A 20,142-nucleotide genomic window follows, 5' to 3' on the forward strand; every position below is an offset into this window, starting at 1 on the left:
TATTGTGGTATGCAGCACTGGGTGCGTGATTGTACATTCAAATATCACAAATGCAAGCAATGTGGAACAGTAGGTCACAAGGAAGGATTTTGCAGAAATCGAAAGAGCCCTCAGAAAACAATTTATTCTAATACACACGTAAGGGTGGTGCGTGTGAATGCGTGTTGCATAACGAAACGAAGAAAATACGTGACAGTGTGCGTGAACGGAAGGTCGTTACAGTTACAATTGGATACTGCTTCTGATATAACGGTAATAGGACAGCAGTCCTGGAGACAGATAGGCGAACCGCAATTGAATAGGCCAACAGTGAAGGCACTAACAGCAGCGGGCACGATTTTTGAACTAATCGGAGAGTTCTCGGCGAATATCATAATTCATGGTGTTGAACGTTTTGCAGTAATTCGGGTGGCAAAAGCAGACGTAAAGCTGTTAGGTGCAGATGTGATCGAACTTTTCGAGTTGTGGTCCGTGCCAATGAATGTATTTTGCAACAATATCAGTAATAATTCAGCAAAGATGACGATAATAAGTCTCCAAAGGCAGTTTCCAGAAGTTTTCAATGGAACAGGAGTATGTAAAAAAGTTCAGGTGCAATTAAAACTTCGAGATGATGTTACCCCTGTTTTTCGACCCAAAAGGCCAGTGGCCTATGCTATGAGAGAAATAGTCGAAAAGGAATTAGATAGACTTGAGCAAAACGGTGTGATTACTCCCATTAACTAATCAGACTGGGCAGCGCCGGTTGTGGTTGTGCGCAAATCTAACGGAAAGATACGTATATGCGGTGATTACTCGACAGGTTTAAATCAGGCACTTCAAGCACACGAGTATCCCTTTCCAATTCCGGAGGAAATTTTTACCAAACTGGCACAATGCAATATTTTTACAACCATAGACCTTTCTGATGCTTTTGCACAAGTCCCAGTAGAAGAACAATATAGGCCAGTACTGAGTATAAATACACATCGTGGCTTATACCAATACAACCGCCTTCCGCCAGGAATAAAAGTAGCCCCTGCAATATTCCAACAGCTTATAGATACAATGATAGCAGGCATGGTAAAGGTATGCGGGTACATGGATGATTTGATAGTTGGAGGTGTGACACAAGAAGAACACGACACGAATGTGAAAGAAGTTTTAAGCCGCATTAAGGAATACGGATTCACAATCCGAGCGGATAAATGTGTATTTGGCATGAAGCAAATCCGATATCTTGGTCACATTATAGATGGAAAAGGTATTCGTCCAGACCCGGCAAAGATCGAAGCAATTTTAAACCTACCACCGCCAACAGATATATCAGGGCTTCGTTCGTTTATTGGAGCTATTAATTATTACGGCAAATTTGTGCCCGAAATGAGAGACCTCCGCTACCCTTTAGACAGTCTACTCAAGCATGGTGAGCATTTTCAATGGTCAAAGCAAAGCGAGGAAAGTTTTCAAGCATTTAAGAAAACTCTCTCTTCAGACCTATTACTCACGCATTATGATCCTAAGGCAGACATCATAGTCTCAGCCGACGCGTCATCAGTTGGTCTAGGCGCCACATTAAGCCACAAGTTTCGAGACGGCAGCGTCAAAGTCGTTCAGCATGCATCAAGGGCACTGACAGAGACAGAAAAGAAGTACAGTCAGATAGATCGCGAAGGACTAGCGATAGTATTTGCAGTGACAAAGTTTCACAAAATGATATATGGGCGTCATTTCAAGCTACAAACAGATCATAGACCGTTACTCCAAATTTTTGGTTCAAAGAAGGGAATTCCAGTGTACACAGCAAATAGATTACAAAGATTTGCCCTTACATTACAACTATATGATTTCGATATTGATTACGTTCGCACTGATCATTTTGGAGATGCTGATTTATTATCAAGATTAATCAAAAAACGAACTCAGCCGGAGGAGGAGTATATCGTAGCAAGTATTGAGTTGGAAAAAGATATACGATCAGTAGCCGTGAGCTCGTTATGTACGCTTCCGTTAAACTTCAGAGATGTTGCAAACGCCACTCAAACAGACAAATTATTACGAAAAGTATATCAGTATATTCAGCAAGGTTGGCCAGAAAATAATACTTTTGGGTTGGAGTTTGCTCGATATTACAGCAGAAAAGATGCACTCTCCATAGTGGATGGAAGTATTTTATTTGGTGAAAGGCTTGTTATTCCACAGAGTCTGCAAAAGAGATGTTTAGAGCAGTTTCACCAAGGGCATCCGGGAGTGCACCGAATGAAGGCGTTGGCACGCAGTTATGTATATTGGCCCACCTTAGATAGAGACATTGCTGAATGTGTGAGTACGTGCTCATCTTGTGCAGCTGCAGCCAAGTCACCTCCACACGAGGTCCCATTGCCTTGGGAGAAAACAATAGTACCATGGCAGAGAGTCCATTTGGACTACGCAGGTCCCATTGACGGGGATCATTTTCTAATTGTTGTGGATGCTTACACAAAATGGCCTGAGATAGTTAAAACAAATAGTATCACAACTGCAGCAACGGTAGCTATACTAAGAGGTTTATTCGCTAGGTTTGGAATGCCAACTATACTAGTCACAGATAACGGAACACAATTTACAAGCGAAACATTTAATGATTTTTGCACAGCGCATGGAGTACATCATATAAGAACAGCACCCTTTGGTCCGCAATCGAACGGTCAAGCCGAGCGTTTTGTCGATACATTCAAGAGAGCACTAGTGAAAATCAGAAACGGAGACACGTCTCTGCAAGAAGCAATTGATATATTCTTATTGGCTTATAGAACCACACCAAACGCACAATTACAAGAATGCAAAACGCCAGCAGAAGCAATGTTTGGAAGGAGATTAAGAACAAGTTTCGAACTGTTGCGTCCACCAACAAAATCCCAGTACAGATCATTCGATACAGAGCTAAGAGCATTTGCAATTAACGATCCAGTGTATGTAAAGGAGTACAAGCGGAATTCGTGGAGTTGGACTCCAGCAGTAATTATCAAACGATGCGGAAACGTTATGTATTTAGTCAAAACCAATGCGCAACAAAGAGTATTAAGAATCCATGTAAATCAGATGCGTAAAAGGGTCATATCTGGAGCTCGTCAAGCAGTAGGCACGTTGGCGAGTCGCCTGCCATTAAACGTCCTGTTGGATACTTGGGGTCTATCCACATCATCGCCTGTACCTAAGTCATCATCTTCGTCACCTAAGTCATTGTCTTCGTCACCTAAGTCATCGTCTTCGTCATCTACATCCTCGCCTGCTTCTTGGCTGTCGGCACAGTCATCATCATCATCATCGATGCCAGAACAGACAGTAGAGATTCGTCATCAGCACCAGGACAACTTCATCCCTCCAGAGCAGAGTACAGCAGAACAGATACCGCCACTTCGCCGCTCCTCTAGGCCTAGAAGAGTTCCGCGAAGGTTTGACTCGTATCAACTATCCTAAAGGGGGAGATGTTGCGGGCGCTAGCAGCGCCGCACGACATTGGTACTCTGGGTTGTCGTGACCGTGCGACAACTGTCAGACGTTTCGGTGTCAACGATCGGGAGGCTGCGATCGTGCGCGAAAGCCGATCGTGCTTCTTCGGGGTTCAGCAGCGAGGGAACACAGACGTGCCGCGGACAGTTCTTTTTAGCGTGTTAGCTTTAAGGAGTTTTGTAATATATGTTTGTAAAGTTTAAACGTTGTGTCCGGAGTTTTAATCGGCCTCCGTCCTATATCACCCCAACGCGGACATAACAACTGGCGACGAGAAAAGGCAACAGAAGGAAGACCCATACAGCATCGTGAAGGAAACCGCCATCGCAACAGAAGGAAGCTTCACACAGCATCGTGAAGAAAAGCGCCATCGCGCAAAACACTCACCGCCTTGCAGCAGAAACCGCTATCAGTAGCGCGGTTTATCCATCTCAAAAATGGAACCGAACGCAATGGAGTTCGAAGTGGAAGAGAATCTCAGGCGTCTCTCCCAACCAAGGCAAAATTTAACTAATCACAGTATTGGAACTGTTTTTCAGCCAAACAGTGCCACGGCCGGCCCAAGCGACACAAATGCAACCATCATACAGATGATGCAACTTATGCAGCAGCAGATGGCTCATCAGCAGGAGCTGCTAACCACGCTTATGCAGCGCTCCACACCCGGCCTAAGCAGTGAATCACCAGTAGAAACAACGCTGGATTTCATTGCGCGACAAATCAGTGAGTACAAATATGAACCCGAAGAAAACAGAACGTTTACCGCGTGGTACGCACGTTATGAGGAGCTTTTTGAGAAAGATGCTTTACACATAGAGGATGCAGCTAAGGTTAGGGTGCTTCTGAGGAAGCTTAGTACAAGTGAACACGAGCATTATATGAACTTTGTGCTACCCAAGCATCCCGGAGATTTTTCGTTTGCGGAAACAGTGACCAAACTGAAAGCGTTATTTAGTGCGAAAGAGACAATTTTAAGCAAGCGTTACAAGTGTCTGAAAATAGTGAAAACTCAATCGGAAGACTTTATGTCGTATGCGTGTAGGGTTAACCGTGCGTGTGAAGATTTTGAATTGAAAGCTATGACGGAAAATCAACTAAAGGCATTAGTATTCGTGTGTGGTCTCAAGAACGAAAATGATTTAGAGTACCGAACGCGGTTATTGAATACGATCGAAAAGCACGCAGAAATTTCCCTGGAACAATTATCTACCGAATGTCAAGGCATAATTAATTTGCACGCAGATAGCGCAATGATTGAAGATAGTGAAAATAGAAAGGTAGCCGCGATAAGAAAATGGCCGTCAGCAAACTCGAAATTTCTGCCAAAAGCAAATGGCAATCAGCAACGATTTCAAAATGGTAGTCAGCAACGGTTCCAAAATGGTAGTCAGCAACGTTTTCAAAATGGTAGTCAGCAACATTTGCAAAATGGAGGAGGTCTATCAGGCATCAAACCAAAAACCCCATGCTGGTATTGTGGTATGCAGCACTGGGTGCGTGATTGTACATTCAAATATCACAAATGCAAGCAATGTGGAACAGTAGGTCACAAGGAAGGATTTTGCAGAAATCGAAAGAGCCCTCAGAAAACAATTTATTCTAATACACACGTAAGGGTGGTGCGTGTGAATGCGTGTTGCATAACGAAACGAAGAAAATACGTGACAGTGTGCGTGAACGGAAGGTCGTTACAGTTACAATTGGATACTGCTTCTGATATAACGGTAATAGGACAGCAGTCCTGGAGACAGATAGGCGAACCGCAATTGAATAGGCCAACAGTGAAGGCACTAACAGCAGCGGGCACGATTTTTGAACTAATCGGAGAGTTCTCGGCGAATATCATAATTCATGGTGTTGAACGTTTTGCAGTAATTCGGGTGGCAAAAGCAGACGTAAAGCTGTTAGGTGCAGATGTGATCGAACTTTTCGAGTTGTGGTCCGTGCCAATGAATGTATTTTGCAACAATATCAGTAATAATTCAGCAAAGATGACGATAATAAGTCTCCAAAGGCAGTTTCCAGAAGTTTTCAATGGAACAGGAGTATGTAAAAAAGTTCAGGTGCAATTAAAACTTCGAGATGATGTTACCCCTGTTTTTCGACCCAAAAGGCCAGTGGCCTATGCTATGAGAGAAATAGTCGAAAAGGAATTAGATAGACTTGAGCAAAACGGTGTGATTACTCCCATTAACTAATCAGACTGGGCAGCGCCGGTTGTGGTTGTGCGCAAATCTAACGGAAAGATACGTATATGCGGTGATTACTCGACAGGTTTAAATCAGGCACTTCAAGCACACGAGTATCCCTTTCCAATTCCGGAGGAAATTTTTACCAAACTGGCACAATGCAATATTTTTACAACCATAGACCTTTCTGATGCTTTTGCACAAGTCCCAGTAGAAGAACAATATAGGCCAGTACTGAGTATAAATACACATCGTGGCTTATACCAATACAACCGCCTTCCGCCAGGAATAAAAGTAGCCCCTGCAATATTCCAACAGCTTATAGATACAATGATAGCAGGCATGGTAAAGGTATGCGGGTACATGGATGATTTGATAGTTGGAGGTGTGACACAAGAAGAACACGACACGAATGTGAAAGAAGTTTTAAGCCGCATTAAGGAATACGGATTCACAATCCGAGCGGATAAATGTGTATTTGGCATGAAGCAAATCCGATATCTTGGTCACATTATAGATGGAAAAGGTATTCGTCCAGACCCGGCAAAGATCGAAGCAATTTTAAACCTACCACCGCCAACAGATATATCAGGGCTTCGTTCGTTTATTGGAGCTATTAATTATTACGGCAAATTTGTGCCCGAAATGAGAGACCTCCGCTACCCTTTAGACAGTCTACTCAAGCATGGTGAGCATTTTCAATGGTCAAAGCAAAGCGAGGAAAGTTTTCAAGCATTTAAGAAAACTCTCTCTTCAGACCTATTACTCACGCATTATGATCCTAAGGCAGACATCATAGTCTCAGCCGACGCGTCATCAGTTGGTCTAGGCGCCACATTAAGCCACAAGTTTCGAGACGGCAGCGTCAAAGTCGTTCAGCATGCATCAAGGGCACTGACAGAGACAGAAAAGAAGTACAGTCAGATAGATCGCGAAGGACTAGCGATAGTATTTGCAGTGACAAAGTTTCACAAAATGATATATGGGCGTCATTTCAAGCTACAAACAGATCATAGACCGTTACTCCAAATTTTTGGTTCAAAGAAGGGAATTCCAGTGTACACAGCAAATAGATTACAAAGATTTGCCCTTACATTACAACTATATGATTTCGATATTGATTACGTTCGCACTGATCATTTTGGAGATGCTGATTTATTATCAAGATTAATCAAAAAACGAACTCAGCCGGAGGAGGAGTATATCGTAGCAAGTATTGAGTTGGAAAAAGATATACGATCAGTAGCCGTGAGCTCGTTATGTACGCTTCCGTTAAACTTCAGAGATGTTGCAAACGCCACTCAAACAGACAAATTATTACGAAAAGTATATCAGTATATTCAGCAAGGTTGGCCAGAAAATAATACTTTTGGGTTGGAGTTTGCTCGATATTACAGCAGAAAAGATGCACTCTCCATAGTGGATGGAAGTATTTTATTTGGTGAAAGGCTTGTTATTCCACAGAGTCTGCAAAAGAGATGTTTAGAGCAGTTTCACCAAGGGCATCCGGGAGTGCACCGAATGAAGGCGTTGGCACGCAGTTATGTATATTGGCCCACCTTAGATAGAGACATTGCTGAATGTGTGAGTACGTGCTCATCTTGTGCAGCTGCAGCCAAGTCACCTCCACACGAGGTCCCATTGCCTTGGGAGAAAACAATAGTACCATGGCAGAGAGTCCATTTGGACTACGCAGGTCCCATTGACGGGGATCATTTTCTAATTGTTGTGGATGCTTACACAAAATGGCCTGAGATAGTTAAAACAAATAGTATCACAACTGCAGCAACGGTAGCTATACTAAGAGGTTTATTCGCTAGGTTTGGAATGCCAACTATACTAGTCACAGATAACGGAACACAATTTACAAGCGAAACATTTAATGATTTTTGCACAGCGCATGGAGTACATCATATAAGAACAGCACCCTTTGGTCCGCAATCGAACGGTCAAGCCGAGCGTTTTGTCGATACATTCAAGAGAGCACTAGTGAAAATCAGAAACGGAGACACGTCTCTGCAAGAAGCAATTGATATATTCTTATTGGCTTATAGAACCACACCAAACGCACAATTACAAGAATGCAAAACGCCAGCAGAAGCAATGTTTGGAAGGAGATTAAGAACAAGTTTCGAACTGTTGCGTCCACCAACAAAATCCCAGTACAGATCATTCGATACAGAGCTAAGAGCATTTGCAATTAACGATCCAGTGTATGTAAAGGAGTACAAGCGGAATTCGTGGAGTTGGACTCCAGCAGTAATTATCAAACGATGCGGAAACGTTATGTATTTAGTCAAAACCAATGCGCAACAAAGAGTATTAAGAATCCATGTAAATCAGATGCGTAAAAGGGTCATATCTGGAGCTCGTCAAGCAGTAGGCACGTTGGCGAGTCGCCTGCCATTAAACGTCCTGTTGGATACTTGGGGTCTATCCACATCATCGCCTGTACCTAAGTCATCATCTTCGTCACCTAAGTCATTGTCTTCGTCACCTAAGTCATCGTCTTCGTCATCTACATCCTCGCCTGCTTCTTGGCTGTCGGCACAGTCATCATCATCATCATCGATGCCAGAACAGACAGTAGAGATTCGTCATCAGCACCAGGACAACTTCATCCCTCCAGAGCAGAGTACAGCAGAACAGATACCGCCACTTCGCCGCTCCTCTAGGCCTAGAAGAGTTCCGCGAAGGTTTGACTCGTATCAACTATCCTAAAGGGGGAGATGTTGCGGGCGCTAGCAGCGCCGCACGACATTGGTACTCTGGGTTGTCGTGACCGTGCGACAACTGTCAGACGTTTCGGTGTCAACGATCGGGAGGCTGCGATCGTGCGCGAAAGCCGATCGTGCTTCTTCGGGGTTCAGCAGCGAGGGAACACAGACGTGCCGCGGACAGTTCTTTTTAGCGTGTTAGCTTTAAGGAGTTTTGTAATATATGTTTGTAAAGTTTAAACGTTGTGTCCGGAGTTTTAATCGGCCTCCGTCCTATATCACCCCAACGCGGACATAACAACTGGCGACGAGAAAAGGCAACAGAAGGAAGACCCATACAGCATCGTGAAGGAAACCGCCATCGCAACAGAAGGAAGCTTCACACAGCATCGTGAAGAAAAGCGCCATCGCGCAAAACACTCACCGCCTTGCAGCAGAAACCGCTATCAGTAGCGCGGTTTATCCATCTCAAAAATGGAACCGAACGCAATGGAGTTCGAAGTGGAAGAGAATCTCAGGCGTCTCTCCCAACCAAGGCAAAATTTAACTAATCACAGTATTGGAACTGTTTTTCAGCCAAACAGTGCCACGGCCGGCCCAAGCGACACAAATGCAACCATCATACAGATGATGCAACTGATGCAGCAGCAGATGGCTCATCAGCAGGAGCTGCTAACCACGCTTATGCAGCGCTCCACACCCGGCCTAAGCAGTGAATCACCAGTAGAAACAACGCTGGATTTCATTGCGCGACAAATCAGTGAGTACAAATATGAACCCGAAGAAAACAGAACGTTTACCGCGTGGTACGCACGTTATGAGGAGCTTTTTGAGAAAGATGCTTTACACATAGAGGATGCAGCTAAGGTTAGGGTGCTTCTGAGGAAGCTTAGTACAAGTGAACACGAGCATTATATGAACTTTGTGCTACCCAAGCATCCCGGAGATTTTTCGTTTGCGGAAACAGTGACCAAACTGAAAGCGTTATTTAGTGCGAAAGAGACAATTTTAAGCAAGCGTTACAAGTGTCTGAAAATAGTGAAAACTCAATCGGAAGACTTTATGTCGTATGCGTGTAGGGTTAACCGTGCGTGTGAAGATTTTGAATTGAAAGCTATGACGGAAAATCAACTAAAGGCATTAGTATTCGTGTGTGGTCTCAAGAACGAAAATGATTTTGAGTACCGAACGCGGTTATTGAATACGATCGAAAAGCACGCAGAAATTTCCCTGGAACAATTATCTACCGAATGTCAAGGCATAATTAATTTGCACGCAGATAGCGCAATGATTGAAGATAGTGAAAATAGAAAGGTAGCCGCGATAAGAAAATGGCCGTCAGCAAACTCGAAATTTCTGCCAAAAGCAAATGGCAATCAGCAACGATTTCAAAATGGTAGTCAGCAACGGTTCCAAAATGGTAGTCAGCAACGTTTTCAAAATGGTAGTCAGCAACATTTGCAAAATGGAGGAGGTCTATCAGGCATCAAACCAAAAACCCCATGCTGGTATTGTGGTATGCAGCACTGGGTGCGTGATTGTACATTCAAATATCACAAATGCAAGCAATGTGGAACAGTAGGTCACAAGGAAGGATTTTGCAGAAATCGAAAGAGCCCTCAGAAAACAATTTATTCTAATACACACGTAAGGGTGGTGCGTGTGAATGCGTGTTGCATAACGAAACGAAGAAAATACGTGACAGTGTGCGTGAACGGAAGGTCGTTACAGTTACAATTGGATACTGCTTCTGATATAACGGTAATAGGACAGCAGTCCTGGAGACAGATAGGCGAACCGCAATTGAATAGGCCAACAGTGAAGGCACTAACAGCAGCAGGCACGATTTTTGAACTAATCGGAGAGTTCTCGGCGAATATCATAATTCATGGTGTTGAACGTTTTGCAGTAATTCGGGTGGCAAAAGCAGACGTAAAGCTGTTAGGTGCAGATGTGATCGAACTTTTCGAGTTGTGGTCCGTGCCAATGAATGTATTTTGCAACAATATCAGTAATAATTCAGCAAAGATGACGATAATAAGTCTCCAAAGGCAGTTTCCAGAAGTTTTCAATGGAACAGGAGTATGTAAAAAAGTTCAGGTGCAATTAAAACTTCGAGATGATGTTACCCCTGTTTTTCGACCCAAAAGGCCAGTGGCCTATGCTATGAGAGAAGTAGTCGAAAAGGAATTAGATAGACTTGAGCAAAACGGTGTGATTACTCCCATTAACTATTCAGACTGGGCAGCGCCGGTTGTGGTTGTGCGCAAATCTAACGGAAAGATACGTATATGCGGTGATTACTCGACAGGTTTAAATCAGGCACTTCAAGCACACGAGTATCCCTTTCCAATTCCGGAGGAAATTTTTACCAAACTGGCACAATGCAATATTTTTACAACCATAGACCTTTCTGATGCTTTTGCACAAGTCCCAGTAGAAGAACAATATAGGCCAGTACTGAGTATAAATACACATCGTGGCTTATACCAATACAACCGCCTTCCGCCAGGAATAAAAGTAGCCCCTGCAATATTCCAACAGCTTATAGATACAATGATAGCAGGCATGGTAAAGGTATGCGGGTACATGGATGATTTGATAGTTGGAGGTGTGACACAAGAAGAACACGACACGAATGTGAAAGAAGTTTTAAGCCGCATTAAGGAATACGGATTCACAATCCGAGCGGATAAATGTGTATTTGGCATGAAGCAAATCCGATATCTTGGTCACATTATAGATGGAAAAGGTATTCGTCCAGACCCGGCAAAGATCGAAGCAATTTTAAACCTACCACCGCCAACAGATATATCAGGGCTTCGTTCGTTTATTGGAGCTATTAATTATTACGGCAAATTTGTGCCCGAAATGAGAGACCTCCGCTACCCTTTAGACAGTCTACTCAAGCATGGTGAGCATTTTCAATGGTCAAAGCAAAGCGAGGAAAGTTTTCAAGCATTTAAGAAAACTCTCTCTTCAGACCTATTACTCACGCATTATGATCCTAAGGCAGACATCATAGTCTCAGCCGACGCGTCATCAGTTGGTCTAGGCGCCACATTAAGCCACAAGTTTCGAGACGGCAGCGTCAAAGTCGTTCAGCATGCATCAAGGGCACTGACAGAGACAGAAAAGAAGTACAGTCAGATAGATCGCGAAGGACTAGCGATAGTATTTGCAGTGACAAAGTTTCACAAAATGATATATGGGCGTCATTTCAAGCTACAAACAGATCATAGACCGTTACTCCAAATTTTTGGTTCAAAGAAGGGAATTCCAGTGTACACAGCAAATAGATTACAAAGATTTGCCCTTACATTACAACTATATGATTTCGATATTGATTACGTTCGCACTGATCATTTTGGAGATGCTGATTTATTATCAAGATTAATCAAAAAGCGAACTCAGCCGGAGGAGGAGTATATCGTAGCAAGTATTGAGTTGGAAAAAGATATACGATCAGTAGCCGTGAGCTCGTTATGTACGCTTCCGTTAAACTTCAGAGATGTTGCAAACGCCACTCAAACAGACAAATTATTACGAAAAGTATATCAGTATATTCAGCAAGGTTGGCCAGAAAATAATACTTTTGGGTTGGAGTTTGCTCGATATTACAGCAGAAAAGATGCACTCTCCATAGTGGATGGAAGTATTTTATTTGGTGAAAGGCTTGTTATTCCACAGAGTCTGCAAAAGAGATTGTTAAGAATGCTGGGCATCATGGCCGCTGACAGCCACCGAGTGACGCAACCTGCTTTCTGACAGATTACCGCGTTTTTGAACTGTCAAACCACAAGCCGAAGCGTTGTGTGAGTGTGTGTTCGCTAGGAGATCGAGAACAGAGCACATGCAGAAAGTTGATAGCAAATAAAACATCGTAAAAACCCATCGAACAGTGCCGCATTAGAGTTGGAATCATTTCGCTTATTTCATTTAATATTTTGGTCCTTCAAATCCGGATATCGTTTGAAAATCGTGATCTATGGTGATCTTTCGTGAACATTCGTACGCCTTTGTGAACAGTCGCGGATTATCGTATGCGTTGTTCATAGGTGTTCCTTTCGTTGTATGGGCCTTGTTCGTGTGGAGTTTTATCTTGTTGTTATTATCTATGGTGATAATTTGAAGACAGTTCCTGTTAGAAGATACTTTGTTGAATATCATACAATTGAGTGTGATATTGTGCAAATTCAGCTTACTATCGGGTATGCTGTATTAGACGCGGACAATTTTTAGGAAAAGATACATTGGTGTGCGTGTACGCGTCGTCAGGCTGTACCTGTTTGGAAGTGTTGGTGAGATCTCTTCGCAGCCATTTTGAAGAGCAGCATCGTAAAAAGTATTGTCGGCGCAAATAGCTCAACAAAATGTCGGTCAGGAGAAGTGATGTGTGCAAAACGCCAGCGGAATCCGAGGAATGGAAAATTGCACCCATTGACATGGAAGAAGCTGGACCGTCATCGGAAATCCCTGCGGGTTTGGATGAAGCAAAGGAAGTGCATCGGCCTATTGATAAAAACCAATGTATACGCAAGCATTTTCTTAACAAATTACAGCGAATCGAAGAAGCATTGAGTGGTACATCGTTGGGTGACACGACGTTTCTGAAGGGATGTGCAAATCGGCTTACCTCACTGGCGTCGGAGTATGAAAAATGGCATCAAACCGTCTTGGAAACGGCCGATATGGAGAATTTTGAGGACGGTGAGGAGGAATATGCACGATTCGAAAAACGTCACTTCAACTTATTGCTACGGATTGAACGTGGTATGTCGATCACTACAAATGTTTCGCAATCTCGTGTAAAGCTTCCCGAATTACGGCTGCCAACGTTTGATGGCTCTCTCGAAGCTTGGCTATCTTTTCGCGATTCTTTTAGTAGCCTGATTGATGCTAATGCAAGCCTGTCAGACGTGGACAAATTGCGGTATTTGAAGGGAGCATTGACAAAGGAAGCAAACAAGCTAATTGCGGACATTGAAATTACTTCGGCTAATTACATAGTGGCATGGGAACTTCTTAAGGCTCGTTATGAAAACAAAAAGCTAGCGGTGAAGCGACATATTGATGCTTTGTTTTTGATACCGGTAATGAAGAAGGATTCGTACGAGTCGCTCATTCACATTCTAGATAGTTTCGAGAGAAGCGTCAACATAACGAAGCAGCTTGGTGTGGCAACAGAGGGTTGGAGTGTGCTTCTGGCGCACATGCTACATTCTCGGCTTGATTCGGCTACTCAAATGCATTGGGAGGCTCACCATCGCAGTACTGACGTTCCAGAGTACCATGAACTTCTAACGTTCTTGAAGAGTCATGCGTTAGTGTTGCAGGCAATGCTGTCTCCAGGCCAAAAGAAAGAACAATATACATCGTCGTGGAAGCAGCGATCGAAGAGTGAGGTGCACGTGGTGAATTCTTCTATGGAGATATGCTCGTTCTGTAAAAAAGGTTCACATTCGCCCTTTAAGTGTGACATGTTTAGTGGCTGGACAGTACAAGAGCGCTATAACAAGGTCAAAGAAAAGAAGCTTTGTATCAACTGTTTGTTGCCTGGGCATATTATGAAGAACTGTTCATCTAGTGTATGCCGAGTTTGCAACAAAAAACATCACACTATGTTGCACAAACCATTACAAACTAATTCAGCTGAAGCATCTCCTAATGACCAGGAGATAGTGACGCAACCGGATCCACCTGCGGATCAGAACGTGGTCACATACTGTGGCAATGCTTTGTTAACAAATTCGATAGAAACACCATCTACTATCCTATTACCCACAGCTTTGGTGAAAATAGAGTTACCCGACGGATCGTTGCATTGGGCACGCGCTCTATTAGATGGAGGATCGCAGATTAATCTTGTAACTGAGCGTTTGTGTCAGCGTTTGCAGGTCATTAAAAAGAGAGAGAACCATCCAATTGGCGGAGTTGGACAAAGCCAGCATGTATCATCGCACTCGACACAGCTTACCATAAAATCTCATTGCACTAGCTTCAAGGCAAATTGGAAATTTCATGTAATGCGTTACATTACTTGGAATTTACCTGCTGAGAAAGTGAACAAAACACGTTACTGTATTCCCAACACATCATCCATCGATTTATTGATCGGCAGAGAAAGCTATGATGAGCTGATGCTAGAAGGTATTCTTAAACTGGTACCCGAGAAAGTAATGCTACAGAACACCGAGTTAGGTTGGATCGTTTCTGGCAGGGTTGAGCTCGAACGTCGTCCTACATCCTCTATAGTAAATTTGGTTTGTACTAATCAAGACCTAGAAAATCAACTAACTAAATTTTGGGAAATCGAATCTTGTTATACAAATAGCACCATGTCTATTGAAGAAACATCATGTGAGAAGGTTTTCTCTGAAACAACAACACGTGATGATCAAGGAAGGTTTATTGTAACGCTTCCTACGAAAAAGGATATCGTTCCACAACTCGGAAACTCGTTTGAAATCGCCAAACGTAGATTGAACTCGCTAAATCGTCGTCTTGCATCAAACAAAGACCTTAAGGCTGCTTATATAGCCTTTTTGGAGGAATATGTTCAATTGGGACATATGGAAGAAATCACGGAACAACATACGAACATTGACACACCCATTTATTACTTACCGCATCACTGTATTTTACGCCCTGACAGTTTAACTACAAAGCTTAGAGTCGTGTTCGATGCGTCTTGTGCTACCGACTCCGGCCTGTCGTTGAATGATGCGTTAATGGTGGGTCCAGTTGTTCAGGATGATTTGGTCGCAATTATGATTCGTTTTGTCTGCCCAAATTTGCAATCGTAGCGGACATCGAAAAGATGTACCGACAAGTATGGATTAAAAAAGAGGATCGCTCGTTACAAAGAATCCTTTGGCAGAATTGTCCCGAAGATAAGCTTCGAATATATGAGCTAAAAACAATTACGTATGGCACTGCATCTGCTCCTTACTTAGCAACCAAATGTTTGCAAATGCTTTCCGTTCATGGAACTTCTACTTATCCGGAAGCTTCTAGAGTACTGGCAAATGAATTTTATATGGACGACTTGCTTACCGGAGTAGAAACTCAAACAGAAGGAAAAGAATTATGCCATCAACTAACTGACTTGTTGTCGAGTGCTGGTTTTACTTTGAGAAAATGGGCGTCTAACTCTGCCCAAATTCTGCAAAGTATTCCCGTAGACCAACGCGATACTTCAGGATTGTGCAGCCTTGACATAAATAGTTCCATTAAGACATTGGGTCTTAAATGGATCCAAGAACCGATGAGTTGGGATTCTGCGTACCGATTTGGACAGAAGATGAACAAATAACAAAGCGGATCGCCTTGTCAGATGCATCGCGTCTATACGACCCATTGGGACTCATAGGTCCAACAATAATGATAGCCAAATGCTTTATGCAAAATCTTTGGGCACAACAAAAGGCATGGGATGAGCCGCTAGAAAAAGAATTGCATAAACAATGGAATCAGTTTCGCCAACAGCTCTCAATTGTGAAAGACATGCGTATCCCACGTAGAGTGGTAGGAAGTACCCATCGCATCGAAATCCATGTTTTTAGTGATGCGTCCATGAAGGCTTATGGAGCCTGTTTATATATGAAATCGGTCTCTGAGGATGGAAATGTTTCTGTTAACCTTTTGTGCTCTAAATCCAGAGTTGCTCCACTCGCAAATAGCAAACGACAGAAGAACGTCACTTTACCTCGGCTGGAATTATCTGCAGCTTTATTGTTATGCCATCTCTGGCAAAAGGTTAAAGACAGTCTTAAACACGAGTATTCGTGTTTCTACTGGGTGGATTCGACCATCGTGCTTCACTGGATAAACAGTAGCCCGTCACGCTGGAAGCCATTTGTTGCTAATCGGGTGTCTGAAATCCAGCATCTGACGGAACCTCGACATTGGAATCATGTTCCTGGGGATCAAAATCCAGCTGATATCATCTCTAGAGGAATGATGCCGAGTCAATTGCAAGAATCATGCCTATGGTGGCATGGACCAGAGTGGATAAGCCAACCATCCAATACTTGGAAGCTACATCATCCAATACTCGATTGCCCACCCTCTGAGTTTGAAGAACGGAAGACTGTTCTGATCATTAACAAACAGTCTAATCTTCATCATCCAATATTTAGCTTAAAATCGACATTCTCCGGACTCGTTAGACTGATGGCATATATGCAACGGTTTAGCTACAACTGTAAACCGATTAATAGAAACAATCGTCGTCAAGGATACCTTCAAACATTTGAACTACATGCAGCAAGAGAGAATTTGGTACGCATTGCACAGAACGAATCTTTTGCTGATGATATTCGTTCTCTCGAAACTACTGGAGAAGTCAAAACATCGTCATCTTTAAGATCATTGACACCAATGCTTGTTAACGGTGTACTACGCATTGGGGGACGTCTTCGAAATGCTCCTGTTGCTTACGATCGGAAACACCCAATGATACTGCCCTACAAACATCCATTGACACGTCTTGTCATGGATTTCTATCATCTTAAAACCTTACATGCTGGACAACAACTGTTGATTGCTTCTGTTCGAGAGAAATACTGGCCTTTACGCGTTCGAAACCTTGCTCGGCAAGTAGTACACGAGTGTATCCAGTGCTTCCGTTGTAAACCATCGACAATGGAACAGATAATGGGAGATTTACCCGCAGAACGAGTTACTCCAACTTTTCCGTTCCTGAACACTGGTGTCGATTTCTGTGGACCGCTGTTTTATCGTTCGGCGTCCAGGAAATCTGCTCCGGTGAAGTGCTACGTTGCAGTATTTGTGTGCCTGGCCACGAAGGCTATCCATCTAGAATTGGTAGCTGATTTGTCATCGGATGCGTTCATATCAACACTGAAACGATTTGTCGCTCGTCGGGGAAAACCATCTCTTCTTCAGTGTGATAACGCTAAAAATTTTCGTGGAGCGGAACGAAAATTGAAAGTGTTTCATCAACAACTGCAGCAACAACAATTTCAACAATCAATTTCGTCGTATTGCGGTCCCGAAGGTATAGAGTTTCGTTTTATCCCTCCTAGGTCTCCCCACTTTGGTGGAATCTGGGAGGCCGCCGTCAAGTCTTTTAAGCATCATTTTAGAGCTACTATTGGAACTTCGATCCTGCGTCGAGACGACTTAGAGACGATCATCGCCCAGGTGGAAAGCTGTTTGAATTCGCGCCCTTTGACCCCCATCAGCACGGAACCCGAGGATTTGGAGGTGCTTACTCCAGGGCATTTCCTGATCCATCGTCCTCTGGTTGCTGTTCCTGAACCTTCATACGAGGAAGTGCCATCTAATCGCCTTGATAGATATCAACAGAATCAGGAATTCGTGAGACGCATTTGGAACCGATGGAGTACAGACTACCTGTCTGGCTTGCAGCCCCGCACGAAGTGGACGAAACAACGGGACAACATCCATATCGGAACTCTCGTGTTGATGAAGGAAGACAACTTGCCACCGTTGAAATGGAGTTATGGACGAGTAACTCAAATCTACCGAGGAGACGACGGCAACATCCGCGTGGTCACGGTGAAGACAAAGGGCGGAGAATACAAACGAGCAATTACGAAGATCTGCGTTTTGCCCATCCATTCCAGCACGGAATAAGTGGTGGAAATTTCAATTTCCACGGGGGCCGGCTATGTTAAGAATGCTTGGCATCATGGCCGCTGACAGCCACCGAGTGACGCAACCTGCGGTCTGACAGATTACCGCGTTTTTGAACTGTCAAACCACAAGCCGAAGCGTTGTGTGAGTGTGTGTTCGCTAGGAGATCGAGAACAGAGCACATGCAGAAAGTTGATAGCAAATAAAACATCGTAAAAACCCATCGAACAGTGCCGCATTAGAGTTGGAATCATTTCGCTTATTTCATTTAATAGAGATGTTTAGAGCAGTTTCACCAAGGGCATCCGGGAGTGCACCGAATGAAGGCGTTGGCACGCAGTTATGTATATTGGCCCACCTTAGATAGAGACATTGCTGAATGTGTGAGTACGTGCTCATCTTGTGCAGCTGCAGCCAAGTCACCTCCACACGAGGTCCCATTGCCTTGGGAGAAAACAATAGTACCGTGGCAGAGAGTCCATTTGGACAACGCAGGTCCCATTGACGGGGATCATTTTCTAATTGTTGTGGATGCTTACACAAAACGGCATGAGATAGTTAAAACAAATAGTATCACAACTGCAGCAACGGTAGCTATACTAAGTGTTGCAGTCCGCCGAGACTGCAGCCTCTTCGCACACTCGATGCTTTCCGGGAACTGACAGCATTCGATGTATAGCGAATATAGTCGTCTCTTTCTCTCTCTCTCGTGCATGATCCATTACGATCGGGGATCCTGCGATGTAACGAACACTCGGGATCTTATCTGCACCAGCAATAGACGTGGCTAGCGCGCGCGGCACCGTATTCCTTTTACTTTTATCATTTGATCGTTTTTATATATATGTTTGTTAAAATAAAGTATAAGTCAACAACAACATAAAACTAAGAGGTTTATTCGCTAGGTTTGGAATGCCAACTATACTAGTCACAGATAACGGAACACAATTTACAAGCGAAACATTTAATGATTTTTGCACAGCGCATGGAGTACATCATATAAGAACAGCACCCTTTCATCCGCAATCGAACGGTCAAGCCGAGCGTTTTGTCGATACATTCAAGAGAGCACTAGTGAAAATCAGAAACGGAGACACGTCTCTGCAAGAAGCAATTGATATATTCTTATTGGCTTATAAAACCACACCAAACGCACAATTACAAGAATGCAAAACGCCAGCAGAAGCAATGTTTGGAAGGAGATTAAGAACAAGTTTCGAACTGTTGCGTCCACCAACAAAATCCCAGTACAGATCATTCGATACAGAGCTAAGAGCATTTGCAATTAACGATCCAGTGTATGTAAAGGAGTACAAGCGGAATTCGTGGAGTTGGACTCCAGCAGTAATTATCAAACGATGCGGAAACGTTATGTATTTAGTCAAAACCAATGCGCAACAAAGAGTATTAAGAAGCCATGTAAATCAGATGCGTAAAAGGGTCATATCTAGAGCTCGTCAAGCAGTAGGCACGTTGGCGAGTCGCCTGCCATTAAACGTCCTGTTGGATACTTGGGGTCTATCCACATCATCGCCTGTACCTAAGTCATCATCTTCGTCACCTAAGTCATTGTCTTCGTCACCTAAGTCATCGTCTTCGTCATCTACATCCTCGCCTGCTTCTTGGCTGTCGGCACAGTCATCATCATCATCATCGATGCCAGAACAGACAGTAGAGATTCGTCATCAGCACCAGGACAACTTCATCCCTCCAGAGCAGAGTACAGCAGAACAGATACCGCCACTTCGCCGCTCCTCTAGGCCTAGAAGAGTTCCGCGAAGGTTTGACTCGTATCAACTATCCTAAAGGGGGAGATGTTGCGGGCGCTAGCAGCGCCGCACGACATTGGTACTCTGGGTTGTCGTGACCGTGCGACAACTGTCAGACGTTTCGGTGTCAACGATCGGGAGGCTGCGATCGTGCGCGAAAGCCGATCGTGCTTCTTCGGGGTTCAGCAGCGAGGGAACACAGACGTGCCGCGGACAGTTCTTTTTAGCGTGTTAGCTTTAAGGAGTTTTGTAATATATGTTTGTAAAGTTTAAACGTTGTGTCCGGAGTTTTAATCGGCCTCCGTCCTATATCACCCCAACGCGGACATAACAACTGGCGACGAGAAAAGGCAACAGAAGGAAGACCCATAC

General features: G+C 43.7%; 1 protein-coding gene across 3 annotated transcripts; it reads left to right on the top strand.

The window, feature by feature from the left end:
* The first annotated feature begins 1,047 nt into the window (after positions 1–1,047).
* Positions 1,048–19,807, top strand: LOC121601624 (uncharacterized protein K02A2.6-like). 3 transcript variants are annotated; one of them, XM_041930442.1, is made up of 3 exons: positions 1,048–2,195; positions 18,279–18,604; positions 18,891–19,807. In XM_041930442.1, the coding sequence occupies exons 1-3, from the start codon at positions 1,048–1,050 to the stop codon at positions 19,805–19,807; spliced, it is 2,391 nt and encodes a 796-aa protein (XP_041786376.1). The 3 variants fall into 3 exon arrangements, with proteins under 3 accessions (XP_041786376.1, XP_041786374.1, XP_041786375.1); XM_041930440.1 differs by lacking the exon at positions 1,048–2,195 and adding an exon at positions 8,852–12,081; XM_041930441.1 differs by lacking the exons at positions 1,048–2,195; positions 18,891–19,807 and adding an exon at positions 8,852–12,081 and having other exon boundaries at positions 18,279–18,663.
* Positions 19,808–20,142: the final 335 nt, after the last annotated feature.

This window comes from Anopheles merus, unplaced genomic scaffold, assembly GCF_017562075.2.
Source record: "Anopheles merus strain MAF unplaced genomic scaffold, AmerM5.1 LNR4000129, whole genome shotgun sequence".
NCBI classification, from domain to species: domain Eukaryota; kingdom Metazoa; phylum Arthropoda; class Insecta; order Diptera; family Culicidae; genus Anopheles; species Anopheles merus.